Source organism: Bufo bufo, chromosome 4 (genome assembly GCF_905171765.1).
Source record: "Bufo bufo chromosome 4, aBufBuf1.1, whole genome shotgun sequence".
NCBI lineage: Eukaryota > Metazoa > Chordata > Amphibia > Anura > Bufonidae > Bufo > Bufo bufo.
The window spans coordinates 43600526-43620130 of record NC_053392.1 but is presented as its reverse complement, the minus strand read 5'-3'; the positions used below and the strand labels follow the sequence as shown (position 1 = coordinate 43620130).

The following is a 19605-nucleotide window of genomic DNA, read 5'->3' as shown; positions in this document are numbered from 1 at the left end:
CCGTGTGCCCCCGGACTGGCGCTCCGTCCCCATTGACTATAATGGGGGTGGGGGCGGAGGCACAGCAGAATAAATGTCAGACCTGTCGTAGTTTTATTCCGGCAGCCTCTCGCCGTGCCTCCGCCGGAATCCCCCCCCCCCCCCCATTATAGTCAATGGGGACGGAGCGGCAGTCCGGGGGCACATTTGTATTTCCGAAATCTTTTTAATAATATCCGCTATCCCTGACCAATAACAAAACAATTTGGGACATCTCCAAACTAAATGATAGAGTCCGGCTTGTTCCATACCACATGTAGGACATTCATCCGGGGATTTCGGACCCATCCTTTAGAGCAACGCTGGAGATCGGTAGAATCTATGAATGAGGAGAAAGTGGGCAACCCCACGAGAGGCCCTCATGGAGACCAAAGACCTGCTCCTTGACACGTCTTCCCTCTGTTCCTCCGATAACCCTTCATTATCTTTCTTCCATTTCTCTTTAGCCAGGATTTTGATGTCGCCCGGTTTCATTTTCAAATGAATGTGTCCGCATCCTATCTGCAAAACAGAAAGAAGCAGACACGGAAACAAAATACGTTCCATATGGGTGTAAAATCTATGTATCCCTTAATATCCATAATTCTTTTAATTTCCCTCCAAACATGATCCATTAAATTAAAATTATAATTATTATTACTTGTGATCCCCAATACTCCAGACTCTAAGGCTGGGTTCACACAGGCGTTGTGGGTTACGTGCGGGAAAAGATGCGGGTGCGTTGCTGGAAAATGCACAATTTCCCCCCCCCCCGCGTGTGCTAAGCGTTTTATTGCGTTTTGCACGCGCGTGAGAAAAATCGGCATGTTGTGTAGCCACACCCGAACCCGAACTTCTTCACTGAAGTTCTGGTTTGGGTTAGGTGTTGTGTAGATTTTATTATTTTCCCTTGTAACATGGTTATAAGGGAAAATAATAGCCTTCTGAATACAGAATGCTAAGTAAAATGTCCATTGAGGGGTTAAAAATAAAAAATGGAGACAGCACGTCCAAAAATTGAATTTATTCCAGATGCAACGTTTCGGCTTAGTGATCAAGCTTGACAATCACGAAGCCGAAACGTTGCATCTGGAATAAATTCCATTTTTTAACGTGCTGTCTCCATTTTTTCTCATCTTTTGGCCTTCTCAAACAGCTGATGGGCGGGGGTCCCGGGTGTCGGACCCCTGCCGGTGAGGATGCTGATGATCTATCCAGAGGATAGATCATCAGTTTAAACAAACTGCAGAACCCCTTTAACTTCTGTTCTGCAAACTGTTCTTTTCCAGTTAGTCACTTGCTTATATAGTTTCCCCCTCAAAAATGCCTTTGCTGCATCCCAAAAACCACGTTTTTATTAGCGGAATTTCTATTAACAGAAAATGAAAACTTTAATTCTTCCTTTTTAATATATTCCTGACCTTTGTGCCGTTTCGCTCTGGTAGACAGGATTAGCGGACGCAGTATGGAGGCAACAACAAGGTCTTTGGATCAAACAGTTCAGTGTTTTATTCACACTTTAGGCAAGTGACAAAACAAAGTCCTATTCAAACAAAAAGTCACCTTGCGGTGTTGGTGGTAATTCACACCATGCGGCAATTCTGCCTCAAAGAGTCCTTTCTGACAGCAGCACCAACCTGTATTCACACCAAACGGGTAACAAGCCTTCATCCAGACACAAGGCTCCCAGACCCCAACACAGAGACTTCGCTTCTGAGCCCAGCTGCCTATTTAAGGACAGCCAGGTGCTGCCAAAACCCGGACCTGCATTTAAAATCCGGTCCGGTATTTGACCTCACCTGGCTGTAAATCAGCCTGGGAGGAAAATACCAGTTTTCCCAGACCAAACCTCTCACTGTGTCACACCTATGGCGATTTAAATCTGAATACCATAGGAGCCCGTTTAGTCAAGGGCGCCATTTCCAGTACCACTGCACAGTGATCTGTTGTAACCATAGGTACATACGTCAGACATGTTATATTGTTATCTAATAACTTCCTGTTACCAAAAATCATGTCAATCCTTGACCATGTTTGATGTGTCTTTGAGTAACAGGATTATATAGTTGCCAGACATTCCCCCCCCCCCCCCCCCCCCCCTCAACTTTGCTTTTTAGGAGTTTGGGAAAGCTGGGTGTTCACCCCTTTTAAGATTTATCATCTTGGTCGTATTGCTCATCACCCAGCTTTCCTGAAATCAGACACGATCGCAAAGCCGCCAGCACACGTTGCGGATTAAGCTCCGTTTTTCTCTATGGAAACCGCATCAAATCTGCACCAGAAACCGCGAGTGCGTGGATTTGGTGCGGAAATGCACTGAAATTTGTGTGGAATTTCTGTAAGTCTACCCCCACCCGTATGTAGGGAGCCTAAAGGGGACACCAGGATTTTGGATTGACGCCGTAATAACTCTCCCCCCCGTCCGTCCGTCGGTCCTCGCAGCGCAGGGGCCGTGAACGTTCAATACCTGCAGCCACAGACTAATGGACTGACCAGGAAGGCTGTGTCCATAGGGGAAATATCGTGACCTTGTAGTCGTGAGCAGTCACCTCATTCACCGTGAACTGTCCTAGTCTAATGAGACACATACCGCACTGCGGGGAGTCCATCTGCTCGATATTCCAGAACTATCAGCCACTCTGTGCTGTCATGTCGAGGGGCCCGGGCGCTGTCATGTCGAGGGGCCCGGGCGATGTCATGTCGAGGGGCCCGGGCGATGTCATGTCGAGGGGCCCGGGCGATGTCATGTCGAGGGGCCCGGGCGATGTCATGTCGAGGGGCCCGGGCGATGTCATGTCGAGGGGCCCGGGCGATGTCATGTCGAGGGGCCCGGGCGATGTCATGTCGAGGGGCCCGGGCGATGTCATGTCGAGGGGCCCGGGCGATGTCATGTCGAGGGGCCTGGCGCTTGGTTCTTGTGTCCAGTCTGGAGCTTTCTAGTCATGCAGAAAAACGATACAGCCAGCCTGCTTATTGACGGTTTCCCCCTTGGAGTTTATTTTCTTTTCTTTTCAGCGGAGCGGTATTTGAACATTAATAGCAGAAACCGTTAACGGTGATGTATTCCACAGATCCTGGCTGACTGTAGACATGGTGGTCATCACGGGTGGAGCTCCCCTTTAAGATGACATGTCGGTGACACTACACAAGGTTACACCGCACATCAGCTGCATTATGTGTACAGGTCCGGATGACGCCGCTCCATGTAAACCTGTATAAGCCCTGATCCCCCCCCGGGTCGTTAGTATGTATCACCGCTCCTTAATTTCTGCTCACATTAATCCTCCTGATGATGTTTCTCCAGAAACTTCTGAGCCGTTACCAGACAAACCATAGGCAGGGAAACTCCTCCAGTTCCCTTTGGTCAACCTCTGTCCTCACCATATGACCGCACTACCCTGTATATGTACGACCGCCAGTGATCGCCTCGCAGGGAAAGTCAACCATTTTATCACCTTCTAGAAAAGCTGAGTGACATGGGATATTACTATATAGTATTACCATTTGCTGAATAAAATGGTGTTAGGGTTGTGTATCTAGGCAGATATGTCCGAGAGGTTGTCATCCAGCTTTACCTCAAGCCAAAGTAGTTTCAGGGGGAAATAATACGTCCTAAAGAGATCTTGTGTAATCCCCATGAGCTTCTTTGCTTAGAACTGTTTGTTCCTCTATTATTCCTCTTGGAAATGTGTATAAATACATTGACAATTGGGTGCTAAAATTCTCTTTTCTAATTGGGGTGTGTTTGTGTGTGTGTGTATATAATATATATATATATATATATATATATATATATATATATATATATATATATATATATATATAATTATATTAGTACAGACCAAAAGTTTGGACACACCTTCTCATTCAAAGACTTTTCTTTATTTTCATGACTATGAAGGCATCAGAACTATGAATTAACACATGTGGAATTATATACATAACAAACAAGTGTGAAACAACTGAAAATATGTCATATTCTAGGTTCTTCAAAGTAGCCACCTTTTGCTTTGATTACTGCTTTGCACACTCTTGGCATTCTCTGGATGAGCTTCAAGAGGTAGTCACCTGAAATGGTTTTCACTTCACAGGTGTGCCCTGTCAGGTTTAATAAGTGGGATTTCTTGCCTTATAAATGGGGTTGGGACCGTCAGTTGCGTTGAGGAGAAGTCAGGTGGATACACAGCTGATAGTCCTACTGAATAGACTGTGAGAATTTGTATTATGGCAAGAAAAAAGCAGCTAAGTAAAGAAAAACGAGTGGCCATCATTACTTTAAGAAATGAAGGTCAGTCAGTCAGCCGAAAAAATGGGAAAACTTTGAAAGTAAGGGCTATTTGACCATGAAGGAGAGTGATGGGGTGCTGCGCCAGATGACCTGGCCTCCACAGTCACCGGACCTGAACCCAATCGAGATGGTTTGGGGTGAGCTGGACCGCAGAGTGAAGGCAAAAGGGCCAACAAGTGCTAAGCATCTCTGGGAACTCCTTCAAGACTGTTGGAAGACCATTTCAGGGGACTACCCCTTGAAGCTCATCAAGAGAATGCCAAGAGTGTGCAAAGCAGTAATCAAAGCAAAAGGTGGCTACTTTGAAGAACCTAGAATATGACATATACATAACAAACAAGTGTGAAACAACTGAAAATATAATTCCACATGTGTTAATTCATAGTTTTGATGCCTTCATAGTCATGAAAATAAAGAAAACTCTTTGAATGAGAAGGTGTGTCCAAACTTTTGGTCTGTACTGTGTATGAACAACAATGTTACCTCCTGACCCTGCCGTGTGTGCAGATAGCGGTGACAATGACACCAAGACCGGGAGAACCCATGCATAAAGTATAGTGTTACACACTTAGCTTTTCAGATAGCAACAGGCTGAATTAAATCACCCTGGAGCTCAGATATCTGACAATTTATAAACTTCTGTAGACCCCTCCCTGCCAATGTATGATGAGGGTTTCCATTAGTACAATGATAAGAACTTTTTCTGTTTTTTATTACATTTATTTGGCACAATATGACAAACATGCTCTCTGTTCCGACACGTCCTGGTATGTATGTAATATGTACAAATCCAGTTACCCAGTCACCTGAAATGCTTTCCACAACTTGTAACATATGACCAGAGAGAGCCTAAAGCTACTGACAGAGAGAAAGGTACATATAACTATAATACTGCTCCTATGTACAAGAATATAACTACTATAATACTGCTCCTATGTACAAGAATATAACTACTATAATACTGCTCCTATGTACAAGAATATAACTACTATAATACTGCTCTTATGTACAAGAATATAATTACTATAATACTGCCTCCTATGTACAAGAATATAACTACTATAATACTGCTCCTATGTACAAGAATATAACTACTATAATACTGCTCCTATGTACAAGAATATAACTACTATAATACTGCCTCCTATATACAAGAATATAACTACTATAATACTGCTCCTACATACAAGAATATAACTACTATAATACTGCCTCCTATGTACAGGAATATAACTACTATAATACTGCTCCTATGTACAAGAATATAACTACTATAATACTGCCTCCTATGTACAAGACTATAGCTACTATAATACTGCTCCTATGTACAAGAGTATAACTACTATAATACTGCCTCCTATGTACAAGAATATAACTACTATGATACTGCCTCCCTATGTACAAGAATATAACTACTATAATACTGCCTCCTATGTACAAGAATATAACTACTATAATACTGCTCTTATGTACAAGAATATAATTACTATAATACTGCCTCCTATGTACAAGAATATAACTACTATAATACTGCTCCTATGTACAAGAATATAACTACTATAATACTGCTCCTATGTACAAGAATATAACTACTATAATACTGCCTCCTATGTACAAGAATATAACTACTATAATACTGCTCCTATGTACAAGAATATAACTACTATAATACTGCTCCTATGTACAAGAATATAACTACTATAATACTGCTCTTATGTACAAGAATATAATTACTATAATACTGCCTCCTATGTACAAGAATATAACTACTATAATACTGCTCCTATGTACAAGAATATAACTACTATAATACTGCTCCTATGTACAAGAATATAACTACTGTAATACTGCTCCTATGTACAAGAATATAACTACTATAATACTGCCTCCTATATACAAGAATATAACTACTATAATACTGCTCCTACATACAAGAATATAACTACTATAATACTGCTCCTATGTACAAGAATATAACTACTATAATACTGCTCCTATGTACAAGAATATAACTACTATAATACTGCTCCTATGTACAAGAATATAACTACTATAATACTGCTCCTATGTACAAGAATATAACTACTATAATACTGCTCCTATGTACAAGAATATAACTACTATAATACTGCCTCCTATGTACAAGAATATAACTACTATAATACTGCCTCCTATGTACAAGAATATAACCACTATAATACTGCTCCTATATACAAGAATATAACTACTATAATACTGCTCCTATGTACAGGAATATAACTACTATAATACTGCTCCTATGTACAGGAATATAACTACTATAATACTGCTCCTATGTACAAGAATATAACTACTATAATACTGCCTCCTATGTACAAGAATATAACTACTATAATACTGCTCCTATGTACAAGAATATAACTACTATAATACTGCCTCCTATGTGCAAGAATATAACTACTATAATACTGCTCCTATGTACAAGAATATAACTACTATAATACTGCTCCTAAGTACAAGAATATAACTACTATAATACTGCCTCCTATGTACAAGAATATAACTACTATAATACTGCTCCTATGTACAAGAATATAACTACTATAATACTGCCCCTATACACAAGAATATAACTACTATAATACTGCTCCTATGTACAAGAATATAACTACTATAATACTGCTCCTAAGTACAAGAATATAACTACTATAATACTGCCTCCTATGTACAAGAATATAACTACTATAATACTGCTCTGTGTACAAGAATATAACTACTATAATACTGCTCCTATGTACAAGAATATAACTACTATAATACTGCCTCCTATGTACAAGAATATAACTACTATAATACTGCCTCCTATGTACAAGAATATAACTACTATAATACTGCTCCTATGTACAAGAATATAACTACTATAATACTGCCTCCTATGTACAAGGATATAACTACTATAATACTGCCTCCTATTAGTTATAGCTGACTGATATGGCTATGCATGTCTCGTCTCCTTATTATCACATTCTCAGGACATCCTGGAGATAAGCGGTCCTCGCTGAGTGATATACCGCCATCTATTTTTGTCTGCTCCCTTCAGTCTTGAACAACTGCTGCTTTATACATGAGGGTGAGGAAGTGGCTGGAGGCGGTTTTGCATTTAGAGAAGGGATCCTGATTCATTACCATTCATTATACCCGGGGTGATGCACATGGACAGAAGCCAGATCTCTTCTCTCCACGCAGTGTTTTCTCCTTTCATTTGTGACACTTTATAGCGGGGTTATTTATGGGAACAGTATGAAGTGTGCGTTATATGGTTAATGCCGGGATGTAAGAGTATTGTGGGATCATAAAACGCAGGTCTCTTCGTCTGTGGAGCTTTTTTAGGACCTGGACAGAATCTTACAGGGGAATCGGTCGGAGCGCTGCATGACTGTCCGCAGATTAGATTAGTTGGCGATCTAGTCTGTGACTATAATACGTGCATGTAGATGGCGCTGGGTCTCATCTAGTCCCCCACGAAGTATCAATGGGAGCACCTTCTTTGCATTGCCTATGTTCCTCTGTAATTCCTCCACGAATTGAGAATAATTCGACAAATATACTTTAACTAATCTCCTCTTCATCAGGTTGGACAGTGTCAGCCGGTAGTCGATTTAGTCACATATTTTCAGGAGGAGTAACAGAGGGACGGCAGTAATAATAGTTTTTTCTAATGGAAACCTTCTGACAGATTTTTATTTTTTCGGTCTGGGAGAGATTATTTTTTTTTTTAAAGATGGTATGGCAGTTTTCTGTTGCAAATTTTTGCGCAAATAACATTTTGCGCAATATTCTGCAGGCTTTTAAACTTTTGCGCCACACTCGCCTCTTATGGAAGAAGGGAAGGACAGCCATTCATTTACATGGGACTGCAAAAAATGTCCTTCAAGTGAATGCCTGCATAGTCGTAGAAGTCTAACTGCCTGCCTCCACCACTAGAGGCCGCTCATACCATTTATGTCTAGAACTCAGTAGCTGGAAGTGTTGAAGCTCCCCCTTGTGGTGGCTGCAGACGGGCAGAATTTTATCCTTCCGTTAGGTCTACGCAGGGGGAAAACGTGATCTCCACCCGTTTATATTGTAATATGCTTTTAGAAGGGTGGAGATTAATTTTAGGTTTAAAGTGGTCCTCCGCCCAGCTGTCCTTTTTTTTGCTTGATTTTACTGCAAGCTTATGTAGGGTAGCAATACAAAGAAATAGAGCGAGCGAGGCGTGCGCGTCCGTCTCCGGCTTCCTTAAATTTTCATGCAGATTACTAGAGCCGGGCACAATCTTGATTCTGCATCTTGGATTTTAATGGGACGTGACGGTAGATGATGCAGAGCGGCCAATTAGTCCTGTCTTCAGGGCCTCTCCGCCTGCGCGTCCTTACCAACAAATGTCACTCCGCCTGCAGCCGAGCGCGGGACAAGTGCGTCTTGACTTCACAGAATCCCCCCCGGCAGTCATTCACCAAAGGAAAGCATGTGGACGTTAAAGGGGCTTAATAAAGCTTCTTCTCTCTGTAGATGAAAAGTTCTTGCACCTTTTGCAAGATCTCTGCTTGCTGTCTGTGAACGAGAGCACTCGTTTCCATTCAGAGGTAGTATCTGGTCCTATGCTTAGTGATACAATTGTATCCAGCGCAGACAATGCTGTGTGACTCCAGACTGATACATTGTAACAGAGAGACTGCGCAGCCGCTGAGCTCCATTGTCTACACTGGATACAGTTGTGTCTATTTTGAGCAGGACCAGCTGTGGACAAGAGTGTTCTCATTCACTGACAGCAAGCAAATCCTTCACCAGTGGTGAGCAATTGAAACCTAAAGTATATCAAGAAGTCATAGAAGTTTTAATTTATCTAAACCAGGCGTGCTCAACCTGCGGCCCTCCAGCTGTTGCAAAACTACAACTCCAATCATTCCCGGACAGCCTACAGCAGGGCATGGTGGGAGTTGTAGTTTTACAACAGCCGCAGGTTGAGCATGCCTGATCTAAACCCCTCGAGGCTTCGTTACTGGAACTCTGACCATATTTGTCTTGTGAGACGGGGGGGGGGGGGGGGGAGGGGTGCTGGGAAGTCACATCAGTATTTGCTGCCCGGTCAGCATCTCGTACAGCGTCACCGGCGCCTGATGGAAGCTGTTGTCCGGTGCCGACGCAACGATTCCTAGCACGATCGATAGTTATTAGAGTTGTCCGTTTCAGGTTGCGTGCTTATTAGAATTGGTTAGATTTGGTATAGATAGTAAGGGCTCATGCCCACAAACTTATTTGCTCCACAAACTTATTTGCTTTCCGTGTCCGTTCCGTTTTTTTTTTTTTTTTGCGGACCGTGTGCGGAACCATTCACTTCAGTGAGTCCGCAAAAAAAACTGAAGTTACTCTGTGTGCAATCCGTGTCCGTATTACGGACAAGGATAGTACAGTTCTATGAAGGGCCAGCTGTTCCGCTCTGCAAAATACGGAATGCACACGGACGTCATATGTATTTTTTGTGCATCCGTCGTGTGCATGAGCCCTAAAAATGTAAAAAAAATTTGCTAAATTTAGTAAAGTGTGGTACATTTTGTAAAAAAAAAAAAAAAAAAAAAAAAAAAAAAAAAGAAATTGCTACGCTTTCATATTTGGCAAACAAGTTCGGGAAATTTGGTAACGGTAATTTAAAAAAAATTGTGATAGGTAAAATTTGATATTCAGTAAAAATAAAATCAGAAGATTTATCTAATCAAATTTTGATAAAAAAAAAAAAGTGTTAAACAGTAAAATGCGACAACTTTAGATCCAATAAACAATGTAAAGTTCGATAAATTTTGTAAACTTTTTAGTCAATTTGGTAGAAGTTTATTAACCTTTGGTTCTAGTAAAGATGTAGTATACTGTGAAGATTTGCGGTGACGGATGTGTTCTGGCGGTAGGACCTCCTCTAGATCTCTGCCCGCTGTCGGTGGGCGGTGGGTCCTTCAGGCTGCTTCCTTCTGAAGACTGAACTTTGATCTCCTCCTTGTAGATTTACTACGACTTTACCCCTCGTATTCAGGACACGCCTTGGTAAACCTGCCGCCTATCCTCGCGTGCCATCCTGGACTTCAGATGACGGTCCTCTCTGATCTCAAGGGGTCGGCGCGGTTGTGTTTGCCATGTTGTGCTGAATTGGCGCCAATGATGGTAACCAAGTGATTGCCAATGCAGCCCCAGCAGTATACACTCTCTCCCGTTTGGAGCACCGCTGAAGAACATTGTCACTTTTCCGCTGCCTTTCACATCTGTGGCGATTGCTCATGTCTCGAGAGAAATGGCGACTAGCAACATGTGACACAAGTGAAATTAAAGGGGCACTCCTGCCATTAACCAATCAACCATGCACTTGAACCCCTATTGATCACTAGAATGGGGACCATCACTTTGAGGAATTGTAGACCAGCGGAATAGAGTCCCCCATTCCTACAGATCGGACCCCCACTCATCTAGCATATATTGCCTAATCAGCAGATAGGTGACAAATATTAATTACTGGAATGCCCTTTTATTGGGAAGTAATTCTTGGCTTTACTAATAGGATTTGTCCCATAACCTAAGAAAAATCTGATTAATAACACCAATCCGAATGGTCCCAGTCTGTCTTTGAGGTGCCTAGTGGCCAACCTGAGGCTTTCCAGCTGTTGCAATACTACAACTCCCATAATGCACACACTGCCTACAGCAGGGCATGGTGGGAGTTGTAGTTTTACAACGGCTGAGCTCACGGCAGAGTTACAAGAGTTGGCCTGGATTAGAAAAACATGGCTGCTTTTGTCCAGAAACAGTTCCACACCTGCCGGTGGTCTGCAGCTTGAAGTCAATGTGGCTGAGCTGCAATGTCACTCACAACCTGTATACAGGGGTGGCGCTGTACTTGGAACGTAGCCACTAACCCTGGACGATCTGGTTAAACTGTGACCTTCTAGAAGAAAGGAAAGATGGACAGAACAACATTGATTCTCTGGAAATCTTGGGATAAGTCTGGGGTTTATCTCTGCTCGCCTCGGAAGTGTTCTAGACGTCTGTAGAGATGACGGCAGACGCTCAGGGCGTGTCACTGGCGTGGTATCAGTCACTTGTAGATATCGGCCATGGTCCTGTAATAGCGCTCGCTGATAACGGCCTCCTGCGCCGTATAATGAGCTTGCAGGGGCTCCAGATATAGGACGCCCACGTGCCGCAGAGGGACAGGGCCCGAGGCTGATACCAGGGACGTAGCTGCTCAGGCGTAAGACCCCAAAATGTCAGGACAATGCGGGCCGAGTAGTAACTCGCCAGACGTAATGGCTAAATATTTGAGCTTTGTCACAGAAATGAAGACAAATACCGAAAAACGAAATAATCGGCTCACAGGAAGGGAAGCTGAAATATCGCGTGAGCAGGACCAGGTACGGAAGGTTGACGACCTCGGCAGGATCGGCATTGGACGTCAGATGTCCTTCCGCTCCTGACGCTGCACCTCCCGTGGACGATAGCGGGAGGAGCGTCTACCAGATTGTGACAGTGTTTTGGCCACTTTATGGTTTATGCTTTATTAGTTTAAAGGGGTTCCTTAGGTAGACCACCGCAGACTCCCTAGACCAGGGATGTTCAACCTGCGGCCCTCCAGCTGTTGCAAAACTACAACTCCCAGCATGTCCTAATAGCTGTGGGCTGTACAGGCATGCTGGGAGTTGTAGTTTTGCAACAACTGGAGGGCCGCAGCTTGCCCATCCCTGCCCTAGACTATCCCCCCCCTATGTTCTGGCGGATTCTGATCCTCGTCCTTGTATTACATTTGAATGGTCATTATGTAGTACTACATTTCACCAGCAGTGGCCACTGCAGGGGAAATGCCTGGATAGCCATGGCTTTACCCTTACCTTTTTGAAAGAGGTTGGATCTGAAGCGAGTTATCCATGACAGCCCTGTACCTCACATGGATCCAGAGATCTCCTCATTCATCGTTCCAATTGCTCTGCTAGATTTATTTTAAGCTAGCCGCTCATGGGGGGCATGTCCTTTCTGCTGCATATCAGCGTGGTGTCCTTCTGCAGCCTCGGATGGAACTGAGCATGTGCATCCACTTCAGACAGGTGGACGTAGAAATAAGAAAAAGAACAAACAGCAGGTGGCGCTATACAGATACATTTTATTAAATAGCTCAGTGGCTATGGTAAAGTATTCGGATGCAGGTGCTGGTTTTCAAACTGCAGAATGTTTTATATTTTATTTTTATGGAACAACCCCTTTAAGGGATGTTAAAGGGGTGCAAAATTTAAAGGGCTTGGGACTAAACATACCTCACCGCTATTACAACACATACTGGGTCTCTGCTGGTATCTGCTTTGGGTTCTGGTTTTGACACACAGGAAGTGAAAGGAGAGGCCCAGTCAGCCAATCAGTGGCTGGCATTTCCTGTGTGCCGGGACTGGACCAGGAAGGAGAAGCCATCGAGGTACCGGTAAGCGTCAGAACAGGTTCGGTGATATGGGGTCTGCTGTCAAGAAATGTTGGAATAAAAACCCCAAACAAGGGGTAAAGTCACGTTAAAATCCCCTCCGCTTTCCCTTCCGTCCGTCACACTGAACCTCGCTGTCGCTGCTGCACTCCTGCTTTATTGCAGCGCCCCTGCATCGCTGTACCGTATGGTGCGCTGCTCTAATGCTGTCCTGTTTTCTTGCAGAATTTGACCTTCACACAAAATGTGTCGTCGACGTGGAGAAAGATCAGGTCATCCTTTACCCCGCCAACAGCAACCTCTCCAAAGGGGATGCCAGGTAGGTGACCCGCGGCTGCAGAGGGCCCTTGTCTGGGGAAACCTTCTGCAACTTCCTAATAGACGCTTTCTGTTTGTTCACCATTTTTAAGATCTCTGTTTTTCTGTCATATTTTTTTTGTCCAGAGTCTGATATCTGTTCCTGCTGCTCACACAGCTGAGGGTTTGTTACAGTGCATGCGATGTACGAGCAATGCTCTGTGAGCTGAACACCTCAGCAGACGGTTTACATACTTACACATAGTAACAAGGCCTTCAGCTGTGTGAACAGAACTCTTTTCCACCTGGCAAAGGTGGGGGGGGCGCCTGCAGTGTTGTAAGTGGGTAATGCGCCCACTGCTTATATGGGATTTATACGCTTACGTGATCACATATCGCGCCAGGATATAACATTCATTTATAGTCATTGGGGGTCCAGCCTCTGGGACCCCCCCTGTCTATCCTGGACAAATGGCCTCAGTGCTGATTGACTGCTGCAGCCATGTTATAGGCTTCCCCCTGCAGAGCCATGCCTATCTTGTCGATCGGTCATCAATATTTAAAGGGGTTGTCTCACCTCGAACGGAGCGCCTAAAGTGAAGGAGAGCTCACCGCACATGTGCGGCCTATGGGAGCGCCGCTGGCTGGACCATTTCCTGCAGTCAAGTGGCGGTGGCCCCTAGCATGGTGCACGCCCCATTAATTTCTATGGGATTTAGGAAAATACTTGAGCGCTCTGCCTGGCTGTTTTTGTCACTGAAATGAACGGAGGGCGACTTTTTTTTACTTTCGGCAATTTATTCTAGAGATAGGTACAGATCCCAAAGGTGTGACCTGTACCTATCTGACATTGGTGGCATATCCTAGAGCAGGGATGCCCAACCTGCGACCCTCCAGCTGTTGCAAAACTACAACTACTAGAGATAGGTGCGGGTAACACCTTTGGGACCTGCACCTATCTCTAGTAGTTGTAGTTTTGCAACAGCTGGAGGGTCGCAGGTAGGGCATTCCTGCGCTAGGATATGGCACCAATGTCAGATAGGTGCGGGTAACACCTTTGGGACCTACACCTATCTGACATTGTTGCCATATCTTAGAGCAGGGATGCCCAACCTGCGACCCTCCAGCTGTTGCAAAACTACAACTGTAGTTGTAGTTTTACAACAGCTGGAAGGCCGCAGGTTGGGCATTACTGTCCTAGCGATATGCCACCAATGTTTGAGGTGAGACAACCCCTTTAAGTCCCTGCCGGTCGGTCTGATAGGCTGTGCCTCCTTCCAGCGCTAACGTATCGGGGCCATGACCACATGGTGCCACTTGGCCAATGAGAACAAGTGGCATGTTCATTCGTACATTGAATTTTATATCCGTGTCATAAACTGCATCCGCTGACGTGAACCAGCACCCAGACAATGTAGATGTAGCAGTGTTGAGTTTGTCATTGAATGCCGTCATGCATTAGCTATGTTTTTAGGACTGTAATAAACTGCTGAGTAACAGAGGAAATGCGTTACAAATTCAGCTCTGCTACATCAGTGCAGTGGTTCAGCCCTCTTAATTGCTGCTTTCCAGTGTTTGTAGACAGCAGCAGAAAATGTTCTTATATTTCCTGTCACTTTCAGCGTCTAGTCTGGAATGTTGGCACGGCAGGATGGCACGCGGGCAGATTCTTCCATGAGTAAGCTCTGCCAGTGTGTAGCAGGTGACCCGCCCTAGCAGGGCCTTACTCACTGCGATATTTGGTAGTGATTCATTCACGGATTGTCTCATAGCCATGTTAAAGCCCGTTCCACCTCTCTGCTGGCATCTGTGCCAATATTCCTCTTAGGGCTCATTCACGCGAACATGCGGTGGTCCGTAAAACACGAGCAGCAGCCGTGTGAACTCTGCATGGCGGATGCTGAACCGTAGACTTGAACGGGTCCGCGATCTGCAAGACACTGCAAAATATGGGGCCTATCCCAAAAGCCCATGGAAGCACTTCCAAGTGTTTCTGTGGGCTTCCGCTCCGCGCCTCTGCTCCGCAAAAGATGGGACATGTCCTATCCTTTGCCATATCTTGCTGATCGTGGACCATTCAAGTCAGTGGGTCCGCATCCGCGATACGGAGTTCACACGGCCGGTGCCCATGTTCTGCCGACCGCTATTTGTGGGCACAGCAACCATACGGTTGTGTGATTAATTCCTTATAGGTGAAATCTCCAGTGCCATATAGGGCACCCCTCGTTTTCCACAATCCAGGCACGGTTACCTTGGGTTTCCACCAGTGAGATGATTAGACTGACATGGCGGGCAGGAAATATATGCCGCACTATAATTTCATACTCCATACATGAGGTAATTATAATGCAAGCAGATGGAGCGTGCATCCCAATGTGCTTCCACGCCGACTGCTTGGCAATAGGCTGGCAAGGAATTTGACCTAGATTAAGGTGGCAGCTGCCCTCCTTTTGTCTGATTTATTGGGGGCGCGATAGAATCTGTAGCTGCTCCTTTGTGGATGCGTTTGTCTCCCTGAGGGGATGGAAAGTGCCCACAGCCGAAATATACTGACGTAATGTGTGTGCAGACCAGAACTATAGGATATACCCTGACCAGGAAAATGGTAAAGGGATGAACTAGGGCTGCAGTAAACGGTTATTTTAGAAATAGAGTATTTTATTGATAATTTTTTACGAATAATCGAGTAATCTAATAAGAAAAAATGGATTAGTAGACTGTTTTCCTTTATATAAACTCATAAGACCACCTGCCATCAGTCCCAACACCCTTCGTCCCGTCCCCCTGTGCGATCAGCTCCGTTCCTCCAGTGTCTTCAGCTCCTCTCGCCCACCCCGGTGCCATCAGCTCCTCTCGCCCACCCCGGTGCCATCAGCTCCTCTCGCCCACCCCGGTGCCATCAGCTCCTCTCGCCCACCCCGGTGCCATCAGCTCTGTGGCTGGCACTATGGCTGGCGGCCTTTTGACTATTCATCGTGATTCTCTGGTTGGCAGCACTATACAGAAGGGTGCTCTCGCTGCCATCATATATGGTGATACAAAGTGGCACAAGTCATAGAAACACTCTGACACCCTTTTTTTTTTTTTATTGTGGGCACCCTGGTTGGCACTATTTATGGGCACCTTTTACTTCCTTTCTCGTATTATCCTGGGATCTCGAGGACACGCCCCCTGCAAGCTGGAGTGGCAGCTACCACACAAAGCTTCTGTCCCAGCACCCAGAGCTGTGCCTGTCCATGCAGCCTGCCCTCCTCCTGACACCCGGATTGCACAGCATCATTAGTTGCTATGACGCTGTGCGCTCCGGGTGCCCGGCCTTAGTCGCACCCTCACCCCTTCGCTGTCACCAACTTACCTTTCCAGCAGGGGCGCCGCTGACCCTCCATTGTTCTGCGCTGCTCTGGGCCTGACTGGACCATAGATGTGCTGTGGAGTGTCCGGAGGCCCCCTGCTGGAAAGGTGTGTAGACCACGGAGCGGGAATAATAGCAAGCTCTTAACTCCCGCTCTGTGGTCACGTGACGCAAACAAATTTTTGCATCAAGGATTTTTTTGTGTGTCAAATTACTCGATTTCATAGCCCCAGTAATCACCAGACCTCCCTGCTATACAGAGAACAACCTTACGTTACTTATACTGTATTATACTCCAGAGCTGCGCTCACTATTCTGCTGGTGCAGTCACTGTGTACATACATTACTTATCCTGTACCGATCCTGAGTTACATCCTGTATTATACTCCAGAGCTGCACTCACTATTCTGCTGGTGCAGTCACTGTGTACATAGATTACATTACTTATCCTGTACTGATCCTGAGTTACATCCTGTATTATACTCCAGAGCTGCACTCACTATTCTGCTGGTGGAGTCACTGTGTACATACATTACATTACTTATTCTGTACTGATCCTGAGTTACATCCTGTATTATACTCCAGAGCTGCACTCACTATTCTGCTGGTGCAGTCACTGTGTACATACATTACATTACTTATACTGTACTGATCCTGAGTTACATCCTGTATTATACTCCAGAGCTGCACTCACTATTCTGCTGGTGCAGTCACTGTGTACATACATTACATTACTTATCCTGTACTGATCCTGAGTTACATCCTGTATTATGCTCCAGAGCTGCACTCACTATTCTGCTGGTGCAGTCACTGTGTACATACATTACATTACTTATCCTGTACTGATCCTGAGTTACATCCTGTATTATACTCCAGAGCTGCACTCACTATTCTGCTGGTGCAGTCACTGTGTACATACATTACATTACTTATCCTGTACTGATCCTGAGTTACATCCTGTATTATGCTCCAGAGCTGCACTCACTATTCTGCCGGTGGAGTCACTGTGTACATTACATTACTTGTCACCTGTTAGCCCATGATAGAAATTCTGCACAGACATTACATCTGTTTCCGGAAAGCTGGTTGATAAAGTGGCCATTGTCAGGCAGCCGTCGCCCATCTTTCCTGGAGTCCTGCTGCCTAGTCCTATTGTGGTAGTACAGCCGATGATGCAGAGCTGTATCACTGAGCGGATCTGCCTGTCAGGAGTCTGGGAGAGCTGGGTGATGACCTCTGTCTCAGCAGTGACGTCTACACCCATGTATGTGGACAGGTCGGAAAAGCTGCAGTTGCTCTGTTATCGGACGTGGCCTCCATGCCCTGTCTGCGCTCGGTGAACTAGCAGGAAGTTATGAGCATTAGGGAGTAAGTCAGCCATGGTCATGAGATTATCTAAAGTAACATTGGTTTAGTTTGGGCCCCGGGGCCGCCCTCCCCTCCGCTCTGTCAGGTGATCTCGTCGCATAGGGCATGCCAAGAGTGACTCGCAGCGTTTTTGCAGCTGACTTGTTTAAGTTGGCATGAGCCTTCGGTTCCCTGGCTCCTTATACCTCAGCAGCTGGGATAGCCCTCCCTAGAAGCAGCAGCCCCGCACAGCTGGCCCTTTATTTCCTTTCTACTTCCTCGAGTTAACCCATCCAGCGCCACTACTGAGCTATGAACCATGTACAAAGCATGCTGCATTCAGTTCTCTGAACTCCCACAGACGTGAATGCAGCATGCTTTATACATGATGTCCGTAGCTCAGTACCGGTGCTGGGGGGGTTAATTAATGGTAGATAATTAGGAATTAATGAGGTGTTCCCAAACCCAACCACTTACACCCCAGAACTTCGGGAGGATCTGTCAATCATCATATTCTTTCTCCAGGACGGATAAGTCTTAATTATTTCTCTTTGTCTAATAGTCCAGTCCTGCTGAGTTTTACTACGATCGGGTTTGTGACATTTTAAGGGACTGTAATGGGTTCCAGTGCATATAGTGGGAGCCCATGGCGGTTCCCTTTTTCCTTATTCTAGTTGTTATTCCGCGCTTGACATGAAGGATTTGATTTGCCCTGTTTGCATAATGCAAAGGTATCAGAATGACTTCTTCTCCTGTAGTGTGTAGACATACAGTTTACACAATAATAAAGTAACATGCACTAGGCGAGCTGCTCCCGTGTATATTTTGGGTGTGTGTCTGTGCAGCACGTGCTCCATCTCGTCACGCCGGTTCCTTTCCTTCCATATAACATGTGTGTTCTGCTGGAGACCTCTACTGACGGGAAGCTTTTGATTCTAGAAACCACTGCGGCCACCTCCCCCAGCACCGCACTGCACTTCACCTTCATCCTGCTCAGTGATGTCATGTTTACACAGGACTTTCTGCTGCACTTCCAGCTCTGCCCAACTCTTTTTGCCGTCATCTCATCAAAGCGATTTTCTGACATAGCATCAGAGTCAATGTCACAGGGCAGCTGTGATCTACTCAAGAAATTACCGGAGATTATCTACCTGTCTTTAAGTGATTACAGCGCACTTGCCAGATGAGCCGTTTCAGGAAACTACTACTATAACTACTATAATACCTCCTCTATATACAAGAATATAACTACTATAATACTGCCTCCTATGTACAAGAATATAACTACTATAATACCTCCTCTATATACAAGAATATAACTACTATAATACTGCCTCCTATGTACAAGAATATAACTACTATAATACTGCTCCTATGTGCAAGAATATAACTACTATAATACTGCTCCTATGTACAAGAATATAACTACTATAATACTCCCTCCTATGTGCAAGAATATAACTACTATAATACTGCCTCCTATGTACAAGAATATAACTACTATAATACTGCCTCCTATGTACAAGAATATAACTACTATAATACTGCCTCCTATGTACAAGAATATAACTACTATAATACTGCCTCCTATATACAAGAATATAACTACTATAATACTGCCTCCTATGTACAAGAATATAACTACTATAATACTGCTCCTATGTACAAGAATATAACTACTATAATACTGCCTCCTATGTACAAGAATATAACTACTATAATACTGCCTCCTATGTACAAGAATATAACTACTATAATACTGCCTCCTATGTACAAGAATATAACTACTATAATACTGCCTCCTATGTACAAGAATATAACTACTATAATACTGCT

The 19605-nt window shown here is 44.5% G+C and overlaps 1 protein-coding gene across 2 annotated transcripts in view; it reads left to right on the top strand.

The window, feature by feature from the left end:
• The window catches only part of KIF13B (kinesin family member 13B), a 156259-nt gene that overhangs the window by 11869 nt on the left and 124785 nt on the right, over positions 1 to 19605 (top strand). For both annotated transcript variants that reach the window (XM_040427155.1, XM_040427156.1), the window contains exon 2: positions 12999 to 13092. In XM_040427155.1, the coding sequence (XP_040283089.1) occupies positions 12999 to 13092 (94 nt within the window). The remainder of the gene's footprint in view (positions 1 to 12998; positions 13093 to 19605) is intronic.